We start from the raw sequence: 21,890 nt of genomic DNA, 5'->3' as shown, positions 1-21,890 counted from the left end.
GGGGAGGTGGCTGGGGATGGACGCAGGTCTTGGTCCCCTTGTGCCAGGACAATGGGGGGAGGGGGTCCAGGGGGATGGGTATTGGCTCCCTGTGCCTGGACAGTGGGGAGGGGGGTTGGGGATAGGCGTGAGTCTTGTCCTTTGGTGCCAGGACAGTGAAGGAAGCCGGTGATGGGCTCAGGTCTTTGCCCCCTGTGCCAGGACAGTGGGGGGAGGGCGCGGGGATGGACGTGGGTCTTGGTCCTTTGTGCCTGGACAGTGATGGGGGGGTGATGGGCACAGATCTTTGCTCCCTGTGCCAGGACAGTGGGGGGGGGGGCAGTTATGGGCATGGGTCTTTGTCCCTGTGCCAGGTCAGTGGGGGGAGGGGGCGATAGACATGGGTCTTGGCCCCCTGTGCCAGACAGTGTGGGGGGAGGCTGGAAATAGGCACGGGTCTTGGCTAGGCCAGGACAGTGAGGGGGGCGCGGGTCTTAGTCCCCAGTGCCAGGACAGTGGAGGGGGGCCCGGGGATGGGCGCGGGTCTTGGCCCCCTGTGCCAGACAGTGTGGGGGGAGGCTGGAAATAGGCACGGGTCTTGGCTAGGCCAGGACAGTGGGGGGGGGGGGGGGGGGGCGGGTCTTAGTCCCCTGTGCCAGGACAGTGGAGGGGGGCCCGGGGATGGCCGCGGGTCTTGGCGCCCTGTGCCTGGACAGTGGGGGCCTTGGGTCTTGGCCCCATTACCAGTGTAGTTGGGGGTAAGTGTCTCTGCCTCTGCACTCTTGCCTCTCAAACTGCGTAGAGATATATGGGAGGCTAAATCATAGGCAGGGGCATTGAATGCTGGGAAATGAGACTAAGGACTTTTCCTGTACCTATAGTGCTGGCAAAATACTGATTAGGAACTTGTTACTGAAAGATAGCAGGAGCAAGGGATAAGAGACTGAGAAAGGGGGAGAGTTCGGTCAGCCTTCTCCTGCATAGCTGTCCCCCGATAACCCCCAGTACAAGGACTGGACACATTTGAATGGTGCTTGTTGTGGTTCCCTGCACAGGACAGTGACCCAAAGTGCAGCTATGCACCAGACTCTTGGATGGGGATGTACTTACTTTTGCAACCTCTAGATTTAAGCCATGCTTTTGTATTTAAAAAAAAAAATTCTAAAAATACGTGGAAGGCTTTTCCCACGTTTCCAGCTTTCACCGTAATTGATATCTTAGTAGATATGGGAACTAGGGAAAAACAGAGCCCAATAGGGTCTTATCTGATAACACAATAAGGCACCGAGGAACAAGAGTAATCTGCTCACCTGATGAAGTTGCATCTAAGCCCCATGTGTAGCACATATCAGCCGCTGCAAGACACGGGTCCGTAAGGAAAGAGCGGCACAGGATCCGGGTGACGTGTCACTGGAAGCGCTGCTGATGAATAGATTCAGATAGTCGATGATATTTTTAAGAGCTTTATTGGACAGGTTTCAGGTCAACGCGTTTCGGACTCATATACAGGACCTCTTCATCAGGACAAAACCTGTGTGAAGCGTACCTACGATAAAAATTACAGACCTCTCCATTATTTGTAGGTGGAAAAAACGTGCAAAATCAGCCGTGGATCAATTACTTGTTTTCCGCACTGTATGGAGAAAAAAGGGCACAGAATTTCAGGAAAAGAACATCTCGTGAACCATTAAGCACGGGGGGGGGGAAATCAATCATGCTTGGGGTTGTATTGCTGCCAATGGCACTGGGAACGTTTCACAGGTAGAGGGAAGAATGGATTCAATGAAATTTCAGCAAATTCATTATGCAAACATGACACCATCTGTAAAAAAGCTGAAGGTGAAGAGAGGAAGAGGATGGCGTCTACAAATGGATAATGATCCTAAACACTCGTCAGAATCCACAATAGACGACCTAAAAAGGCGCAAGCTGAAGGTTTTACAATGGCCCTCACAGTCCCCTGATCTGAACGTCATTGAAAATCTGTGGCTAGACCTCAAAATAGCAGAGGATGCAAGACTTCCTGGGAATCTCGGAGAACTGGAGGAATTCTCCAAGGAAGAATGGAGGAAAATCCCTCAAACAAGAACTGAAAGACTCCTGTCTGGCTGCAAAAAGTGTGTACAAGCTGTGATTTCAAAAGGGCATGCTACTAGTTACTAACCATATAGGGTGCCAAAACGTTTGCATTGGCACAGGTTTCCTTTTTGTAATTTTTAAAATAGTAATGTGTAAATGTGTCCTCTTTACCTTTAGGCATTTTAGTGATCATTTCTTCTTCAACTTGTTTAACTCTTCACAATAACAGTAATTTTGACATGGGGTGCCCAAACGTTTACATGCCACAGTATGTACACAGTGACTACACAAGCAGAATAGTGAGTGCAGCTCTGAGGTATAATACAGGATGTAACTCAGGATCAGTAATGTATGTACACAGTGACTGCACCAGCAGAATAGTGAGTGCAGCTCTGGGGTATAATACAGGAGGTAACTCAGGATCAGTAATGTAATGTATGTACACAGTGACTGCACCAGCAGAATAGTGAGTGCAGCTCTGGGGTATAATACAGGATGTAACTCAGGATCACTAATGTAATGTATGTACACAGTGACTGCACCAGCAGAATAGTGAGTGCAGCTCTGGGGTATAATACAGGATGTAACTCAGGATCAGTAATGTAATGTATGTACACAGTGACTGCACCAGCAGAATAGTGAGTGCAGCTCTGAGGTATAATACAGGATGTAACTCAGGATCAGTAATGTATGTACACAGTGACTGCACCAGCAGAATAGTGAGTGCAGCTCTGGGGTATAATACAGGAGGTAACTCAGGATCAGTAATGTAATGTATGTACACAGTGACTGCACCAGCAGAATAGTGAGTGCAGCTCTGGGGTATAATACAGGATGTAACTCAGGATCAGTAATGTAATGTATGTACACAGTGACTGCACCAGCAGAATAGTGAGTGCAGCTCTGGGGTATAATACAGGAGGTAACTCAGGATCAGTAATGTAATGTATGTACACAGTGACTGCACCAGCAGAATAGTGAGTGCAGCTCTGGGGTATAATACAGGATGTAACTCAGGATCAGTAATGTAATGTATGTACACAGCGACTGCACCAGCAGAATAGTGAGTGCAGCTGTGGGGTATAATACAGGATGTAACTCAGTATCAGTAATGTAATGTATGTACACAGTGACTGCACCAGCAGAATAGTGAGTGCAGCTCTGGGGTATAATACAGGATGTAACTTAGGATCAGTAATGTAATGTATGTACACAGTGACTGCACCAGCATAATAGTGAGTGCAGCTCTGGAGTATAATACAGGATGTAACTCAGGATCAGTAATGTAATGTATGTACACAGTGACTGCACCAGCAGAATAGTGAGTGCAGCTCTGGGGTATAATACAGGACGTAACTCAGGATCAGTAATGTAATGTATGTACACAGTGACTGCACCAGCAGAATAGTGAGTGCAGCTCTGGGGTATAATACAGGATGTAACTCAGGATCAGTAATGTAATGTATGTACACAGTGACTGCACCAGCAGAATAGTGAGCACAGCTCTGGGGTATAATACAGGATGTAACTCAGGATCAGTAATGTAATGTATGTACACAGTGACTGCACCAGCAGAATAGTGAGTGCAGCTCTGGAGTATAATACAGGATGTAACTCAGGATCAGTAATGTAATGTATGTACACAGTGACTGCACCAGCAGAATAGTGAGTGCAGCTCTGGAGTATAATACAGGATGCAACTCAGGATCAGTAATGTAATGTATGTACACAGTGACTGCACCAGCAGAATAGTGAGTGCAGCTCTGGAGTATAATACAGGATGTAAGTCAGGATCAGTAATGTAATGTATGTACACAGTGACTGCACCAGCAGAATAGTGAGTGCAGCTCCGGATGTAACTATGGATCAGTACAGGATAAATGTATTTATAAAGTTAATAAATTTTTGTGAATTTCTTTTTTTACAACCTGGAAACTGGTGTTTTTTTGCACTGGATATTTGCTGTATTTCCACTTTGAATACTTTTTTTGCTTTTTTTTTATTGTAGAGTTGATCATGTATTGTTTTCTCTCTATTGTGTCTCTTACAGAGGAGTTTGTGTTGGCCGCTCAGAGATTTGGACAGGTTACACCCATGGAAGTTGACATATTGTTCCAGTTAGCAGATTTATACGAGTCGCGGGGGTAAGTAAGACGCTGCAGCATTGGTTTATAAGCTAAAGGAAAACAATAACCTTAATTAGTGGCTTTTCTTCTACCAAATATACATTGTATAATCTCTCATACGTATGTGTGTATTGTATCCGCGGCTCAGTAATTGGTGTCGCGGTTTTTGTTACCAGACGCATGACGATGGCGGATATTGAACGGATCGCTCCTTTAGAAGAGGGCGCCTTGCCTTACAACCTGGCAGAAGCGCAGCGACAGGTATAACTCCTTTCTCCTTACTCCTTATTTATAAAGCCGACACTCTCCTATAGCAGCAGCAACCGGAGCTAGCGCTGATCGCTGCTTTTAACCCCTTAAATGCTGCTGTCGGTGGTCTGACATTTCTGGGCTACATATGTCATTCATTTCACTACATACTGTATAAAGTAGAAGCGATCAAATGAAAGTTCAAGTTTCCTTAAAGGGGTTGTCTAAGACTTTAACATTGATATCCTATCCTTAGGATATGTCCTCAAAGTATTCAGGGGTGAAATAACCCCGCACCCCACGGATCTGATATTCCTAGTGTCTGTGGCGGCCAAAACAGCTCAGTTGCGTAGCTGTACAACCTCATCGACAGAATAGTGCTCGCAGCCGATGACGGCACATGATTTGAATAGGGGGCCGATTGCAGTACCTGGCCGCGGCCACTATACAGTCGACGGAGCTGTTCTGTTTAGCTCCGCAATTGAGCAGTTGCGGCTGCCGCCAACATTGGAAGCAGTCGATTTGCCGGGTTGCAGAGTGTTGCACTCCCACCAATCAGACCTTAATTATCCTAGGAGTTGGTTTACAATGTTAGTCTTGGACATCCCCTTTAAATTTTGCTAACTTATTAATTTTATTATTTTATTTTATATTTTTCCAAATATTTATTAGCCTCAAAAAAATGGCGACTCATACGTTGTTTTTTTTTACAAAGTAGTGTAATTTTTTTTTTTTTCACCGCATACAGTATTTTATTTAAGTAGTTTGTGTCAAACTGAACTGGAGAATCGTCATCCCAGCACATTTTCATTGCAGAATGAATGTTGTAAAAACCAAACCCAAAAAACAACTTTTTTTCTTTTGTCTTCAAACCATTCCACCCCTTTTGAGATATACCCCTCTCCCCATTTTTCGGTACATTGTATGGTTAAATGAACAGTACAATTCAGCCACAAACAAAACAATTCATCGTATGGTTAATGTCTATGGAAAAATTAAGTGAAGGAGAAAAATAAAACAGCCAAAAACTAAAAGTTCAGTGAATGGATTTGAGCTGCAGTACCACACGTGACCAGTGTGACAGGTGTGGCGCTGTTAAGAGGAGAATTTTATTATAGTGCACAAAATCCTTGGGAAAAAAAAAAAAAACAACCACGTTGTATTTTTAAGATTTTACATTGACCCTGATCATATTGTTAATGCAATAAACAGACATCTCGCTGCCCAGATGTTCTTGGACTTGTTGGGACGTGCCCACCTCTCGCCCTGGCCGGGGTGCCTGGTTGGCCTCCCTCGTTCCCTGTTACATTGGCTCATTATGTGCCCGGAGAATCGTTCGCGGCTCCCTATAGATCTCCCCATAAAAGCCGACTGCAGTAATTCACCATTTGAAAGGCTGTGGCCCCTTTTTTATGTCTGTAATCTACAGAGTGGCCCATAGGACCTAACCTGGGAAAGGTGGGGGGATGGGAAAATTACCGAAAGACTCGAATCCTGCTTTAGATCCAAGTTTTAGGTCACCGTCCCCCCATTTCTGTATCTCGGGCCGCGTTTGATCTCCCGGGCTGTTTTTTTTTTTTTTAACTCCGTCCTTGCCGAGGCTTCAGAACATGTTTCATTCATGTCATTAGTGTGTTCTATAGCCCCTCCGTGTCCGTGTTTAAGGCTCTTTGCTCCCTAGGAAGCCATTTCTCACTGCGCGCAATTATCTTCAAGGGCCACATCTTTTCATTTGAAAGCACGGCAATTATACATACAGCACTTTAATTATACCCATTAAAGGGACACAGGCCGTATTTTTAACATTTTCATAAGTGGCGCATATAGCAGCTAGGAAGATCATCCTTTTTTTTTTTTCTCAGTAAAAAAAAGCATTTTTTTCTTTGTTTTTCCCCTTGATGGTTTATTTGAAGAAAATTATAGAAGATCTTGCTGTATTGTCAGGAAATGTTTCTTTGAGAAGTTAATGTTGCATTGTAGTATTTAGCAATTACCTTACCCTATTTTTACTGGATTTTTATGTTTTGTAATTTTACCTTTAATTGTATTTATTCAGTAAAATATATATATATATATATATATATATATATATATATATATATATATATATATATATATATATATATATATATATATATATAGTGTTATATATATATATATATATATATATATATATATATATATATATATATATATAGTGTGTATATATATATATGTGTGTGTGTATGTATTTTATTGTATATCTTATATATATTTATCTTAATAGTATTATTTTTATATAATTATATATTTTTTATTGATTTTTTTTATATAGATTTTTTTTGTATATCTTGTGTATTTTTTATTATAGATTTTTATTGTGATTTTTTTTCTCTTCTATTTATATCAATTATTATTTTATGTATATTTTTTTCTTTACTCTTTTACAGTATATTTATTTAAAAAAAAAATTCCCATCGCAGCTTGATATGTACATTGTCAAGAAAGTTGATAAATTAGCAACTATTCTGCTATAGAACATAAAATGATAGCGATTTCTGCGGTAAAACAAACAAACAAAAAAAAAGTTATTGAAATCCTGGTAACCTGGCAATGCAAAAAGAGAATAGTGCATGCCAGATTATTGGACATGTTACCTGGTTATCTAGTACGTGGTAACGCCTGAGACATTTTAAAGGGGTCGTTCAGGATTTGGATATTTATGCCTTATCAGATTGGGGCTTTGACACTCGCCACCCCCTACCAGTCGGCGGTCTGCAGGTAGCGCAGCGGCTGAAAGTAATGGACGGAGCCAGAACACGGCACCATACGCTGTGTAATGGCCGATCATGGGTAGTGCAGCCTTCCATCAGAGGACTGGTGGGGATGTCTGGTGTTTACCCCCCACCAATCTGATGTTAGTGACCTATCCGAAGTTTTGGACAACCTCTATAAAGTAGACGTGTAATTTTAATAAGGAAAAGATGATAAACGCTTAAAAAAAATGTAGAAAATCTGTATACCAAGAGTTCATCACTTATCTTGTGTTAATCTGTGCCCCCACTGAACAGAGACAATTTGGGCGGTATCAGCCGTCCCATTCATGTGCATGGGGCCATTTCATCAGACCATTCTTTTGTTCTCTTGTCACGGCGTATGGGGCACTGCAGTTTGGTGCGCCACGAATGTCTAGGGGAACCCCACAGGCATCTAAGGCGTGGCGGTGTGGGGCCATTTCATCTGCCAATTCTTTTGTTCTCTTTCCACAGGTGTCTGTGGGCGTGGGGACCCCACTGGCATCTGCTGCACAGTGGTTGAGGGATCCCAAGGGCATCTGGGGCCATTTTATCTGCCAATTCTTTTGTTCTCTTGCCAGAGATGTCTGGGGCACAGTAATTGGAGGACCCCACTGGTGTCTAGCGCATGGCGACTAAGAGAAACCCACATGATTCTTGGTTACGGCGGTTGTTGGACCCCACGGGCATTTGGGGCATGGCGGTTGTTAGACCCCACGGGCATCTGGGGCGCAGCGGCTGACAGGACTCCACAGGCGTTTGGGGCCATTTCATCAGCTAATTCTTTTGCTCTCTTGCCATGGGCGTCTGGGGCGCAGCGGTTGGGGGGTCCCCATGGGCGTCTGGGGCGCAGCGGTTGGGGGGTCCCCATGGGCGTCTGGGGCGCAGCGGTTGGGGGGTCCCCATGGGCGTCTGGGGCGCAGCGGTTGGGGGGTCCCCATGGGCGTCTGGGGCGCAGCGGTTGCGGGGTCCACATGGGCGTCTGGGGCGCAGCGGTTAGGGGGTCCACATGGGCGTCTGGGGCGCAGCGGTTGGGGGGTCCCCATGGGCGTCTGGGGCGCAGCGGTTGGGGGGTCCCCATGGGTGTCTGGGGTGTGACGGTTGGAGGGGCAACTCAGACGTCTTTTAGCAGCTGTCTAATAGAGAATATAGAAGCGCTTGTGTATGAGGGATTCGGGAGAACTTGTTGGCCAAACGACTGCTTCCTAATGTGTGTGCCCGCTTTCTATGGCTGCCATCCTAGATCCGCTCCGCCATCTTCATTCCCTCTCTAAGTTTTATTGCAACATTAGGGTCTGGTGCAATGTAACCATTTGGCCCTGGGGTCACATTTCTTTGACCTCCCTTGCATTGAATCATGGTCGGGAGAAGGGAGACCTCTTTTGCTCTGAAATCTGTCCCTTCCCGCCCAGACCTTCAGGAAGACTTGGGACGCTGCTCTTACTGGAAATCGTTGTCTTGCCGGCAGCATCTTCCATAAATGATGGGACGAGTTGCAGTTCTGGGCCTCCCACAGTCAGGAGTATGAGGCGCGACCACTTGTGACCAGAGGCTGGTTATCTGCTCAGTTCAATAGCTAAGCCTGACCCCTTCTCTCATTGTCAGTGGGTAGATCGTGAAGCGGGCTGGCTTAGCTATAAAATGAAGCATCAGCCAGCCCCCTTCAAATACTGGTTAAAACTTATTTTTGCATGGTTTATTTTTTTTCAACCAAATCCCCCAATACTCTTATACTCTAATATCTCCACTGGCTTAGTGATACAGCTCACGTGAACATCTGGCGTCGGTCCCCATACTCGCCCCGTCACTTGTGCAGCTCTTTATTCCTTTGTCTTTATTGAAGGCCATAGATAGTTCTGTATTTATTTATATTTATTTTAGATACATTTTATACCATTTTTTTTCTAATCGCTTTTTTATGATAAAACCACGACTGCAGAGGCCAAGTCTGCGCTGAGACGCCTGCTCGCGACCACAGAGGTTTCAGGCAAGCTACATTTTGACAGGCGGGCTGCAATCCAGACCTCCATCCTAAAGATTTGCTGTGTGGTTTGGGGGGGGCGTTATTACTTTATTATGCTTTTTATACACCCTGGTTTCTGACCCGATGTCTCCGTACAACAGGCGGCTGCTTAAAGAAGCGCAGAGAAGCACAGGAGCCATTCCAGGTGTGTCGGCTTCCAAAGCTTGCACTTCAGTGTGACGCCGCTTTTGTTTTGCAATGTTACCGCAGCTTTTGGTGCACGATCCGTTATATGGCGTCTACAAGCCGGATGTGCGGGAAAAACTCAGAATATGGCGGCCTAGCAGCTGGAATTGTCATAAATGTATTTAGACTTTCGTTCTTAGGCCAGACTCGCATCACTACAGGATAAATGCGTGACTGCATCAGCAGAATAGTGAGTGCAGCTCTGGAGTATAATACAGGATGTAACTCAGGATCAGTAATGTAATGTAATGTATGTACACAGTGACTGCACCAGCAGAATAGTGAGTGCAGCTCTGGAGTATAATACAGGATGTAACTCAGGATCAGTAATGTAATGTATGTACACAGTGACTGCACCAGCAGAATAGTGAGTGCAGCTCTGGAGTATAATACAGGATGTAACTCAGGATCAGTAATGTAATGTAATGTATGTACACAGTGACTGCACCAGCAGAATAGTGAGTGCAGCTCTGGAGTATAATACAGGATGTAACTCAGGATCAGTAATGTAATGTATGTACACAGTGACTGCACCAGCAGAATAGTGAGTGCAGCTCTGGAGTATAATACAAGATGTAACTCAGGATCAGTAATGTATGTACACAGTGACTGCACCAGCAGAATAGTGAGTGCAGCTCTAGGGTATAATACAGGATGTAACTCAGAATCAGTAATGTATGTACACAGTGACTGCACCAGCAGAATAGTGAGTGCAGCTCTGGGGTATAATACAGGATATAACTTAGAATCAGTAATGTAATGTATGTACACAGTGACTGCACCAGCAGAATAGTGAGTGCAGCTCTGGGGTATAATACAGGATGTAACTCAGAATCAGTAATGTATGTACATAGTGACTGCACCAGCAGAATAGTGAGTGCAGCTCTGGGGTATAATACAGGATATAACTTAGAATCAGTAATGTATGTACACAGTGACTGCACCAGCAGAATAGTGAGTGCAGCTCTGGGGTATAATACAGGATATAACTTAGAATCAGTAATGTAATGTATGTACACAGTGACTGCACCAGCAGAATAGTGAGTGCAGCTCTGGAGTATAATATAGGATGTAACTCATGATCAGTAATGTTATGTATGTACACAGTGACTGCACCAGCAGAATAGTGAGTGTAGCTCTGGGGTATAATACAGGATGTAACTCGGGATCAGTAATGTAATGTATGTACACATTGACTGCACCAGCAGAATAGTGAGTGCAGCTCTGCAGTAATGTAGACTTATCCCCTCTGTGTCAGTTATACCGCAATTTTCTAAGTAAATATATTTCTAAAGGTGCTATTAGCATGACATTCTCACCAGATGTCGGTAATAACCCATATAATCCACGCAGGTGAAGAAATCAGACCATACATGTCCATAAATTAAGCTTCTGCACTTTGTATCGCTCAGAGCAGTCCCATGTAAGCTGCCTGCTGTGCTTGAGTGTCATTGTGTGTCCTGTGCATGTTGTTGGATGTTTGAGATAGCGCGGACAGTGAACTTTCACAGGTCCAGGGTGTAATCTCCAATGAAAGGATCAGTCTTGCATAAGTAAAATGTTAGGTCTGCACCATCACCTTATCCTTACCCTCATCCTCATCCACGTTAAATAACAATACCGCTATTTGTCAGGTCAGACAGTGGTGGAGCATCAGCAGAGCTCTTGTGATGTGGCCATCTAGCTAAGCCAGCCCCCTTCTCTATATGTATTGATAATTAAGGGGGGCTGGCTTGGCTATAAAAATGAGACCGTGAGCCGACCCCTCGATACCTGGCGCTGAGAATGTGCTGACTTCGTGAGAAAATTCTTCCCCATGTGGCGTGCAGGACCTGAAGCAGAGATACCAGACTTGAGACAAGATGGAGTATTTGAAGATTGTGGCTTCTGAGATAATTGAAGTATAAAAATGAGTTCTATAATTTAGTGATAATTTCTGTACGGAGGGAAGGGCCGGCCGGGTAATCATTTATTTCCTGGAAGGCAAACTGTAGCCATGTGTCCCCGGCCGAGCGTGCACGTGTATAGGGAAGGTGGGAGACAGCTGATGTCCAAACCTCAGTCCGCTGACCTGTGTACGGGGACCTGAAGATGCTGACAGACGCCATGACTGCAGCTTACCGTATGTGGTAAGAGCAGAAGGATTGGGCATGTTTAAAATGAAACATGCCCACCCTTCTGTTTTGTATGTTTGCTTCCAGGGGAGAGTAGTAACACCCCCGAAGAACTGCTGCCTTCTGAATTGGTGGATTTGGCTGACATTTTACATGTATGGCTGCCTTTTTACTTCAGCCTGTACTGCTTGACACGCGCACTGTGCTCAGGGGGTCATTGTGGGATTTTGTTTTTTTTGTATAAAGTTTTAGTATTGTTACGAAGAGCTTTTTCAAATTTACGTTTTACTTCCTTTTTTTATCTATTCATAACCCCTTATACATGTTTTTTATTTTTTTCCTCTACCTTTTTAACTTTGCCACATTTTCTTTTTCTTAATTTCTCTCTCCTCCTTTTTCTTTCTCGTTTCATTCTTTCGCTCTTCTCATTTATCTTTCTTTTTTTGCTCCCTTTTCACCTATTTCTTTTCTCCTTTCTTTTTTTCTCCTTTTTTTTCTCCTTTGTTCTTTTTTTTTCTCCTTTTTTCTCTTCTTGCTATATCTTTTTTTTTTTTTTCCCTTCTTTTTCTCTTCATATATGGGCGCTTTTGCCTGCAGTCCCAGGTAATTGATATGTGCACTGCTGTGTCTCTGTCTCCCAATAGCAGGTGTCTTATGTTGTCCTTTTTCTTTCAAGCATCAAGGCTCAGGAGAAGTGTCTCGTACTGTCCTTGTCCAAGTGGCCGAGTCGGCGTACAGATTTGCTCTTGGTTCAATCGCTGGAGGTTAGTCATGGTTGACTGTAGCCGCCTTATCTCCATGATCGCCCCGCTGCCTCCCCTGTAGTGGGTGCACAATGCTCGCCCTGTCTATTCCCACAGAAGCTATGCTTCACGGGTCACCGCCCCTGTCAGTGTTGTATGCACCCTCCATTGTACTCCATGGCTGTCGGAGGGTTGGGGGTTGTACCAATGACTTGTCTCGAAACAAGTTTATAAAGTTTATTAAAACAGTCGGTTCTTCTCCGTTGATTAAGTCTTGGAGGAGCGTTTAATGTAACTTCATTAAGTCTTATGAAACATGTGCACTTATCATAATTGTATCTTGTAACCACTGAATTATTATTTTTTTCTCCCCAATAAGCCGTTGGCGCCACCGCTGTCTACCCCATCGACCTGGTCAAAACGCGAATGCAGAACCAGAGATCGACTGGATCATTCGTAGGGGAGCTCATGTACAAGAACAGTTTTGACTGTTTTAAGAAAGTATTGCGCTACGAAGGCTTTTTTGGACTTTACAGAGGTCAGTCAAAGCCCCCACTTTCATATCCTTCTCATAGATCGCTAATGATCGGCCTTTGCTCGTACGAAGCAGGATTCTTTTTTTTACATGCCTTGCCTTCCTCAAGGTGGCCATAAAGGACTGAAGGCTGGTTCTTGGCCACCATTGTGGTCCTTTTCTAAACAGGTTTGTTCCAAAATTGTAACTTCCCGAGAACTGGCGGTCAAACATCTACTACCCCTGCTCGCCTCCATTCCGGAATCGGTGGGGTTCCCAGTGGCCAGATGCCCAGTGAAAGAAAAGCGAGCATCTATGCAATGGATTTGGGTTTAACGTCTAAACTTTGTACAAACCCTTTAATAGAAGTTGGCCAATGGTTTCCTATAAGGGTTCTGGATGAAAAGCGGACTACATTTCCTCCAGTATTTATCTTCCAAGGGTAGAATGATGGCCAATGTGCATTATTTCCAATATATGGTGGGTTTGGACTAAGAATTGGTGCCAACATTTTACCAAAATGTTCAAACAATTGATGAAATGCGTATGGTCCAGCAAAGTCAAGATTACGTATCGCTTCTGCAGACTAAGGGCACGTGCTCAGGATCCGGAATAGCAGCATTTTGGACATAGCTCACCTACGCTTCGTCCAAAACGCTTAGTTCTAGGTTACAAGCACCGTGGATGGGATTTCTATAAATTCTATGCCCACTGTGCTTGTATTTGCCGCTGCGTAAACTTGCCCGCGGTGCAGTCTTACAAGCTGCAGCATGTCAACTAACTGCACTGAACACAGGCAGATTTACCCGCGAGATTAGAACGCAGCGTTTTGGATACAGTGTAAGTATGCTGCGGCAATATCCTGATCATGGGCACATAGTCTAATAGAGGTGGCCAGTAGTCTAGGCAAGAAGCACAGCGCTTACAGCTCTCTGCTATACAGCTTGCAAGCGCTGCATCTTTCCTTTTTGTTTTTTCGTTCTTTTTTGTTTGTTTTTTTTATCCTTTTTTCGTCCTTTTTCCTTCTTTTTTTCCTTCCTTCTTTTTTTCCTTCCTTCTTTTTTCCTTCCTTTTTTTTCCCTTCCTTTTTTTTCCCTTCCTTTTTTTTCCCTTCCTTTTTTTTCCCTTCCTCTTTTTCCCTTCCTTTTTTTTCCTTCTCTTTATTTTTCTCTCTCATTTTTTTTCTCGTCCTTTTGCTCTTTCCCCCGCCCGCTCTTTCCCCCGCCCGCTCTTTCCCCCGCCCGCTCTTTCCCCCGCTTTTTTTTTTTATTATTGCCCTTGCTGGTGGCCTGAAGTCCAGGTCAGATGTGCAGCGCTTGCCAGCTGTGTGCTATATAGCTTGTAAGCACGGCTCTGAAGCTGACAGGTGCTCCTGATCCGGCCATGTTCGGTGTCCCTGCTGTTCCTCTGATGCTTCATAAGCAAATGAACGATTCAGACCAGCAGCTCAAACAAACCGCCGGCCCGAACTGTCAGTCTTCAGGAGCGCACCATGTGTCTGAAGAAAGATTAGAAAATCTAAATAATGTGTCGTGTCCTCCCCCCCCCCCCCCCCACCAAAAAAAAATCCAGGGAAATGCGCCTTTTTTTTTTTTAAAGAAATTACCACTTTAAATTGATGACACCACAGCAGGTTACGTCCTTATGAGTCCCCTGTTACCACTTTTTTTTTTTTTTATTAAAGGGACGTGTCCTATGGATCCAGTATATGATGAGCTCTTTAATTGGGGTGACCTAATCTAAATAAAAATACAAGGTGATGCCACTGGGTGAAATCCGCAGACGCCCCGCATTTAAGAAAACTTTACAAGATGTGACGTAATATGGCTGCAGAAATTATATGAAAGCCCTCCACCCAGTAACAAAAAAAAAATGGAATCTACCCAAAACCATAAATATTCGCCTTACGTCGACCTCGTAAATCCAGCGGGAAAAAAAAACAAAAATGTAAATTAAATAAGCGAAATGATGAAAATAAAAAAAATAAAAATCTTTAATGAAAACTAAACAGAAAATCCCTAAATCCCGGGAAAATACAGTCGTAAAAAGGAAATGACATCAGACACGACAGAGGGGGGCCGGTGGTCTCCGCTCTGCTGATTTACGTCCCAGTTATTCATGATCTATCCTTCTTGCCAAATTGTCTGGATTATGAAGATGATGGGATTTCCTTTGCTAAATATTTCAGTTTTTTGCTTCCTGAACCATTAAGGTTCACGGGTCGACCCTATAGTCTTCTTTTTCAGTATGTTTCTTTTTTTGTCTTGGACCTGATTATGGCTGCTCTTGTGTTCTTTGCCGTATATACAGTGCTGCACTTCGTACTGTACCGTATACACGCACATATCAAGTACACACCGCCTAAAAGTTACTGACACAATGCAAGTTCAGGAGCTGGAAGCTTTGGGGATAGGCCGCCACCAGGAAGGTCAGAGTGACTGTGGGGCTGTGTGCGGACACTTTCCTCTGCATCGAAGGGTTGGCCTCTTCTGTGCATTCGTTTTGCTGCATAGAGGGGATCATGGTCGCTCGTATGCGACCACTACACTGTATGGGGGCCGTGGTGGGATTCCCAGACCTCGGGGATAGGTTCTAAATGTACATGCGTATTACCAAGGTGCGCCTCTGTCGCGTCAATTACTGTACAATTTTATTCATTTTTTATTTTAAAACATTGCTCATTATATGAAGGATTTTTTGCTTTTAGGGGTTCCTTTTTTCCCTCTGTGGGATAATATTTTAATTTTCAATATAAAATATAAACCTTAAGCAACCCCCTCCCCCAACCTCCATCTTTAGCTTATCTTCCTAGCCAGGTCCCCTTACATCCCCATGTTCGACATGGCATATATGACTGCTGAACAGAGGGGCCTGGCTGACTGCTAATTTTAAGCTAAGCTTAGCCATTGAAATGAGCAGTCAGCCAGCTCCCGTAATACGTGAATCACAGGTTCGAGCACGGGGATGAAAGCTGGGGCCCCTCAGTGTGTGTTCCCTCCTTGCTGGGGCCCCTCAGTGTGTGTTCCCTCCATGCTGGGGCCCCTCAGTGTGTGTTCCCTCCTTGCTGGGGCCCCTCAGTGTGTGTCCCCCCTTCCCGGGGGCACGCCGAGTGTCTGCTCCTCTTCCCTCCCCTTGCCGGGCTCCCTCAGTGTCTGGCCTCCCTTGCCGGGCTCCCTCAGTGTCTGGCCCTCCTTGCCAGGCTCCCTCAGTGTCTGGCCCTCCTTGCCGGGCTCCCTCAGTGTCTGGCCCTCCTTGCCGGGCTCCCTCAGTGTCTGGCCCTCCTTGCCGGGCTCCCTCAGTGTCTGGCCCTCCTTGCCGGGCTCCCTCAGTGTCTGGCCCTCCTTGCCGGGCTCCCTCAGTGTCTGGCCCTCCTTGCCGGGCTCCCTCAGTGTCTGGCCCTCCTTGCCGGGCTCCCTCAGTGTCTGGCCCTCCTTGCCGGGCTCCCTCAGTGTCTGGCCCTCCTTGCCGGGCTCCCGCAGTGTCTGGCCCTCCTTGCCGGGCTCCCGCAGTGTGTGAACCTTCCCCCACCCTTTTTCTTGCTGGGACCCTTCAGTGTGTTGCCGGCCCCTCCCCAGCTGGGATTTGTCTGCGTGCCTCCTTCCACTGCTGGGACCCCTCAGCGTGCTCTCACTGGGACCCCTTAATGATTGGCTGTTATCTGTGTGAAAACTTGCCGGTAAGTGCTCAGTATCCCTGCAGCGCCCCCACAGGAGACCTGAAGCATTTACACTCTGTCCATTTACAGCAATGAAGTGTGGCTGATTGGACAGGTCCTCCAGATCAGGAGACGCTCTACATGTCCGGTCTCCACTCCAGACTCCTTAACGGAGGACGCCCAAATCTATTAATGGAGTTTAAGAAAATAAGCTGGACAAGTGTGTGTGTGTGTGTGTGTGTGTATATATATATATATATATATATATATATATATATATATATATATATATATATATATATATATATATATATATATATATATATATATATATATATATATATATAATATATATATATATTTTATGTATAATATCTTTAATGTTTTATTCTATAATAAAATGTATTTAAAGAGGTTTCCAGATAAAATACAATTCTTTTATTTATTTTTTCTTAAACTGAACATCGTCTGTTAAGAAGTTTTATTAGTAGATATTTTTTCTCAAAGGGGGAAAAAAGTTAAAATGAAATAGTGAGGAGACGTATGTACATCACACCCTTCCCGCCCACAACTTTCCTAAACTGCTGACACCGCGGGGTCTAGGAGATCGTCCGCCATCACTCAGTGCAGTGCGGCCTAGAAGGGGGGATGTGTGTGCGGCACTGGAAATTGGGCTCCGCTCCCAGTGTGTGGGCTCCGGGGCCGTGCATGGAAATAGTTGATTTTCTCACCTCCTAGCATTGTGCACAATTCGTTAGCCCTCAGGTCAGTCCAGTCAGTATGATGCTGTGCAAAAAAAAATTTTTTTTTTTTTTTTTTTTAACGTTCTCATGTATGTGAATAAAAGTCCAACTTAACAGTTTGGTTAAGGCGCAAATCCGAGCGCTGTTCTATGGGACTGTGGGACTCCCAGAGATCGCCAAGAGAATGAATGGAGCCATGGTTGAGCATGCCCACTGCCGCTCTGGGTAATCTGTGGTGGTCTCAGCAGCTGGACCCCCAGAGATCTTGGAGTTATTACCTACCCTGTGGATTCTGGTTAGCGCAATACCCGTCTCTTCTATATCTTGACAGGTCTTCTTCCTCAACTACTGGGAGTTGCACCAGAAAAAGCCATAAAACTTACAGTAAGTGATGTATTCTCGAATGTACTTTATTTTCTGCCTTTAAAGGTCACCAAGGCTTTATTTCTATCCCTGACCCTGCAGGCTCATTCTTCCTCTTTCAATATACGACTGTCCTGTCCCTCCAGGTCTGTCTGAAATCATCAAAATGAACCATTTCTATTATCTGTGTTTCAGGTGAACGACTTTGTAAGAGATAAATTTACGATCAAAGATGGCTCCATTCCCTTAGCGGCCGAGATCCTCGCCGGAGGATGTGTAAGTTCTGCATAAACTGTAGTATTATGAGCAATATATAATATTTCTAATTTTTATTCACAATACTTTTATTTTCTTAGTTACAATATTTGGGGGAAAAAAAAAATATATATATATATATATATATATATATATATATATATATATATATATATATATATATATATATATATATAATAAAAAACTTACTTTGATTTTTTTAATATATATGCATTCAATAAATGTAACTTAAAATATTGTAACTAAAAAAAGAAATATTGCCATTGTCATGTGCTCCCATCCTGCACCCCAATCCTGTCATGTGGTGCTCCCATCCTGCACCCCAATCCTGTCATGTGGTGCTCCCATCCTGCACCCCAATCCTGTCATGTGGTGCTCCAATCCTGCACCCCAATCCTGTCATGTGGTGCTCCAGTCCTGCACCCCAATCCTGTCATGTGCTGCTCCCATCCTGCGCCTCCTTCCTGTCATGTGCTGCTCCCATCCTGCGCCCCCATACTGTCATGTGGTGCTCCCATCCTGCACCCCCATGCTGTCATGTGCTGCCCTCATTCTGTCATCTGCTGCTCCCATCCTGCGCCCTCGTTCTGTCATGTGCTGCTCCCATCCTGCGCCCTCGTTCTGTCATGTGCTGCACCCATCCTGCGCCCCCGTTCTATCATTTGCTGCTCCCATCCTGCCATGTGCTGCTCCCATCCTGCACCCCCATTCTGTAATGTGCTGCTCCCATCCATATGCCCCGTACGCTGCTCCATAAAGGTTGATGGCCCCCATAAGATTCTCCATAATATATGCCCCGTATGCTGCTGCGATAAAAAAGACATACTCACATATCGTCGCTGGGTGCCGGGGGCTTGAGCAGGCGGGGACACCGGCGCGCTGTGGGGGTCAGGTGCCGGTGTTGTCACTGGCTCAGGACCCCGGCACTTGCTATATTCACCTGTCCCCGTTCCACCGCTTTGCGCCGCTCCGTCTTCCGGGTCCTCTGGCTGTGACTGTTCAGTCAGAAGGCGGCGCCGGCGTGCACTAATCACATCATCGCGCCCTCTGACCTGAACGCGCAGCGGTGGAACGGGGACAGGTTAATATAGCATACTCGCCCTCCTGGCACGTCCCTGCTTCTCCGTCGGAGATCGCGGTGTGCGTTCAGTGCTGCTTACGCATACTGCGATCTCCTGGGCTGCGTCACTCTGTGGGGTCCAGACTGCACAGTCTATAAAGTGGTGGGACAGAGTGACGCTCCCAGCGTTATATTATAGATATATATATATATATACATACACTATACATATAATTATATTTTATTTATTTAGATTTCATTTTGCATGGGGACTACTCGGACCCCTAACAATCAGCTTGAATTTGTGGATAAGCCCAGCAGTAAACGTTAGAAGCACTGACAAATACAAATTAAACCCAGTATAGGATCATAAGGGCTTAGTCCTCTATAAATTAAGCCTACCTTTATTGTATTAATTCTTGCCTTTAGTGTAAAAAAAAAAAAAAAAAATTCTGTTTGATCAATATGGTAATTGGTGTGCATGGCGCACCCTTGGTGTAGCGCAGAACTCTGTGCTCCGCTCCCTGAATTGTCATCACACATCCCCTTGCCTAGAGCGAGCGCTGCCTGAAGAATCCTTCTGCACGCACACTGATGGCGCAGGAGTAGGCGCACACAGATCGCCATGCTGTGTTTGCTGATGATCCGTGAGCATAAGGCGACGGGGGTGAATACAAATATTAAGAAAAAGCGTATAGGGCTTTGCAGACATTTTTTGGGCCGATTTTTGTTTCGGCTTCATGTATATAAAATCAGAAGACCCCCCTCCCCTTAATTATTATGTCTTGCAGCGGGAATCTGGAGGTGTTCTGCTCAACCCGAGCCATTACTAATAAAGTAAGTTTGCGAGGTCATGTCACCCCTTGCGGAAAGATCAATGCACCTAATTCTGCACGGAGGCTCCTAATAAGCGGCCCCTCTGTGATCAGTCATGTCTGACCACCTCCCTGCCTTCCCTTTTCCCCGGTGTATCTCCTTTTTTTCCAGTAGAGGCAGGATGACCTCTATATTGCAGCAATGGTCTCGGCTCGTCCTCCTTTCCGTGGAGCGGCCTGACAGGCACAAGTCACGGAGCTGCCGGGAAGTTCTGCAGAGACGTCAGGAGGTGATTTGGTCGCTGCTTTGTTTGATCGCTGACCTTGCTCTAAATTCCAAGTACTGTCCCTTGTTCTGTAGCCGCCGTGACTCATCTTGAAAGCCGGGCCATAATAATAATAAAAAAAAAAAAAACCTTAAGAAAATAAAAAGGCAGAATAATGAAAGGCTCCCAGCTCCTTCAGAACGAGCATGCTTGTCAATGTCTATCTGATCACTTACAAGTTATTGCACCCCTGATGTATGCAGAGATCGGGGGTTGCAGAGGTCCCTGGTGTCTGGGAAGCCCCAGAAGAAGCACACGAAGGCCACGTGCAGAAGATTCAGTGCTTGGATCGTTAAAGGGTTTGTTCAGAACTACAATATTGGAAAGGTCATCAATATCAGACATGGCTGCCTTGTTTGCACCTTCACGTTCACCTTCAAATCTCAGACATTTGTCATGTTCTCAAGACCTGCACCCATCTCAGTGATGGGACCTCTTCTTGCACTCTTGGGAGGATCAAAACAGTGGCTGCACATGCCCGGGGTGACGGCGGACATCAGTCCAGTCCTGGCGGTGCGAGGCACGTCCTGTTCTTGATAAGAGACACATCTGTCCAATATTATGACATGGACATTTCTCCACTGGGCTTGCACGTACCATTCTCACGAGAGGTCTTCAGGTTGTGGGTCGTAGCTTGCATGGAAACCCAGGAGCAGGATTGTCTCTTGTACTTGGAGAGAAGTGCAGCAGCGGAAGATTGTCGATCCGTGACATTTGCTGGGCTTCCTAGCTCCGAGAGTTTGGCAAGGGCTTGCCTTCTCCTTTTAGACAGAGCTTACAATCCCCGGCGTCCCTGTAGACCTAATTGTGTGTGATATCAGACAAGGATCTGTAAATTTGTAAAGTTTTGGAAGTTTTCGGGCCACAGAGATCCTCTCCATGAATGGGCAAGTAATCTACATGATGGTGGCCCGTCCTCGTTTCCAGTGGAGGCTGCGATGAGATCAGCTCTGTGTATCACAGGCACAATCTGCTATGAACCATTTCTTCAGCCATATGTTGGTGACTTGTTCGTAGCTTGCTCCTCTGGGCCTCCAACAATTCCTAAGGTTCAATGGCTGCCAGGCTTGACAAACCTTTTCTTTTGTACGTGGTAATAGACACTATTTGGACAAGTATGTTCTTCCACCTATAGGCGCTTTTGTGACCTCCCATTCTAGGTCTATAGACGTTGATATGGAGTCGGCCCCTTTGTAGATGTAACGACTACCGCTCTTCCGCAAAGACTTTGTGCACAGTCGTGGCGGACAGAAAAGGGTCTTCACCAAACTGTTGCCACATAGCTGAGGCTACAATTGTCCACAATGTCTTGTGCTGAAGATTAAGATTTCTCATTAGTGGAACTAGGGGTCTGAGGCCGACCCCTGATAACAGCCCTATAGCATTATCCTCCTCCACCATCTGTATAGGGGGCACAATGCAGTCAGGGGGTAACGTAATCCTGGAATCACCAAACCCAGACTCCTCCATCAGATACAGATAGAAAAGAATAGATGATGGCAGCTTTACACCACTCTATCCGACGCTCAGGATTGTGCTTGGTGATGTATGGCTGCATGCAGCTGCTCAGCCACAAAGCTTCTGGGGGGCCCCTTGTTTGTGCTGATACCAGAAGAGGTCTGGACTTTGCAGTTATGGAGGTGACTTTTCTGCTCCTTAGCACTCGGCTCCCCCTCTCTGTAACGTTACGGAGTATCCATTTTTTGGCTGAGTTGTTGCGGTTCCTTCCACTTCTCAATAATATCACTCACAGGTTATGGAGGAAGATTTAGGAGGGTTGTATTCCCAGGGCGACTGAGGGGCCAGATGTTATACACCGGGGGCGACTGAGGGACCAGGTGGTTTACATCGGGGGTGACTGACTG

The 21,890-nt window shown here is 45.4% G+C and overlaps 1 protein-coding gene across 1 annotated transcript in view; it reads left to right on the top strand.

Moving 5' to 3' along the window:
• SLC25A13 (solute carrier family 25 member 13) overlaps nt 1-21,890 on the top strand; it is a 92,441-nt gene that overhangs the window by 46,818 nt on the left and 23,733 nt on the right. Inside the window, exons 8-13 of the mRNA XM_077268120.1 lie at nt 4,109-4,202; nt 4,361-4,445; nt 12,207-12,294; nt 12,653-12,811; nt 17,517-17,569; nt 17,744-17,824. Of these exons, the coding sequence (XP_077124235.1) occupies nt 4,109-4,202; nt 4,361-4,445; nt 12,207-12,294; nt 12,653-12,811; nt 17,517-17,569; nt 17,744-17,824 (560 nt within the window). The remainder of the gene's footprint in view (nt 1-4,108; nt 4,203-4,360; nt 4,446-12,206; nt 12,295-12,652; nt 12,812-17,516; nt 17,570-17,743; nt 17,825-21,890) is intronic.

Source organism: Ranitomeya variabilis, chromosome 6 (genome assembly GCF_051348905.1).
Source record: "Ranitomeya variabilis isolate aRanVar5 chromosome 6, aRanVar5.hap1, whole genome shotgun sequence".
Classification (NCBI taxonomy): Eukaryota; Metazoa; Chordata; class Amphibia; order Anura; family Dendrobatidae; genus Ranitomeya; species Ranitomeya variabilis.
This window is presented reverse-complemented; position numbering and strand designations above follow the sequence as displayed.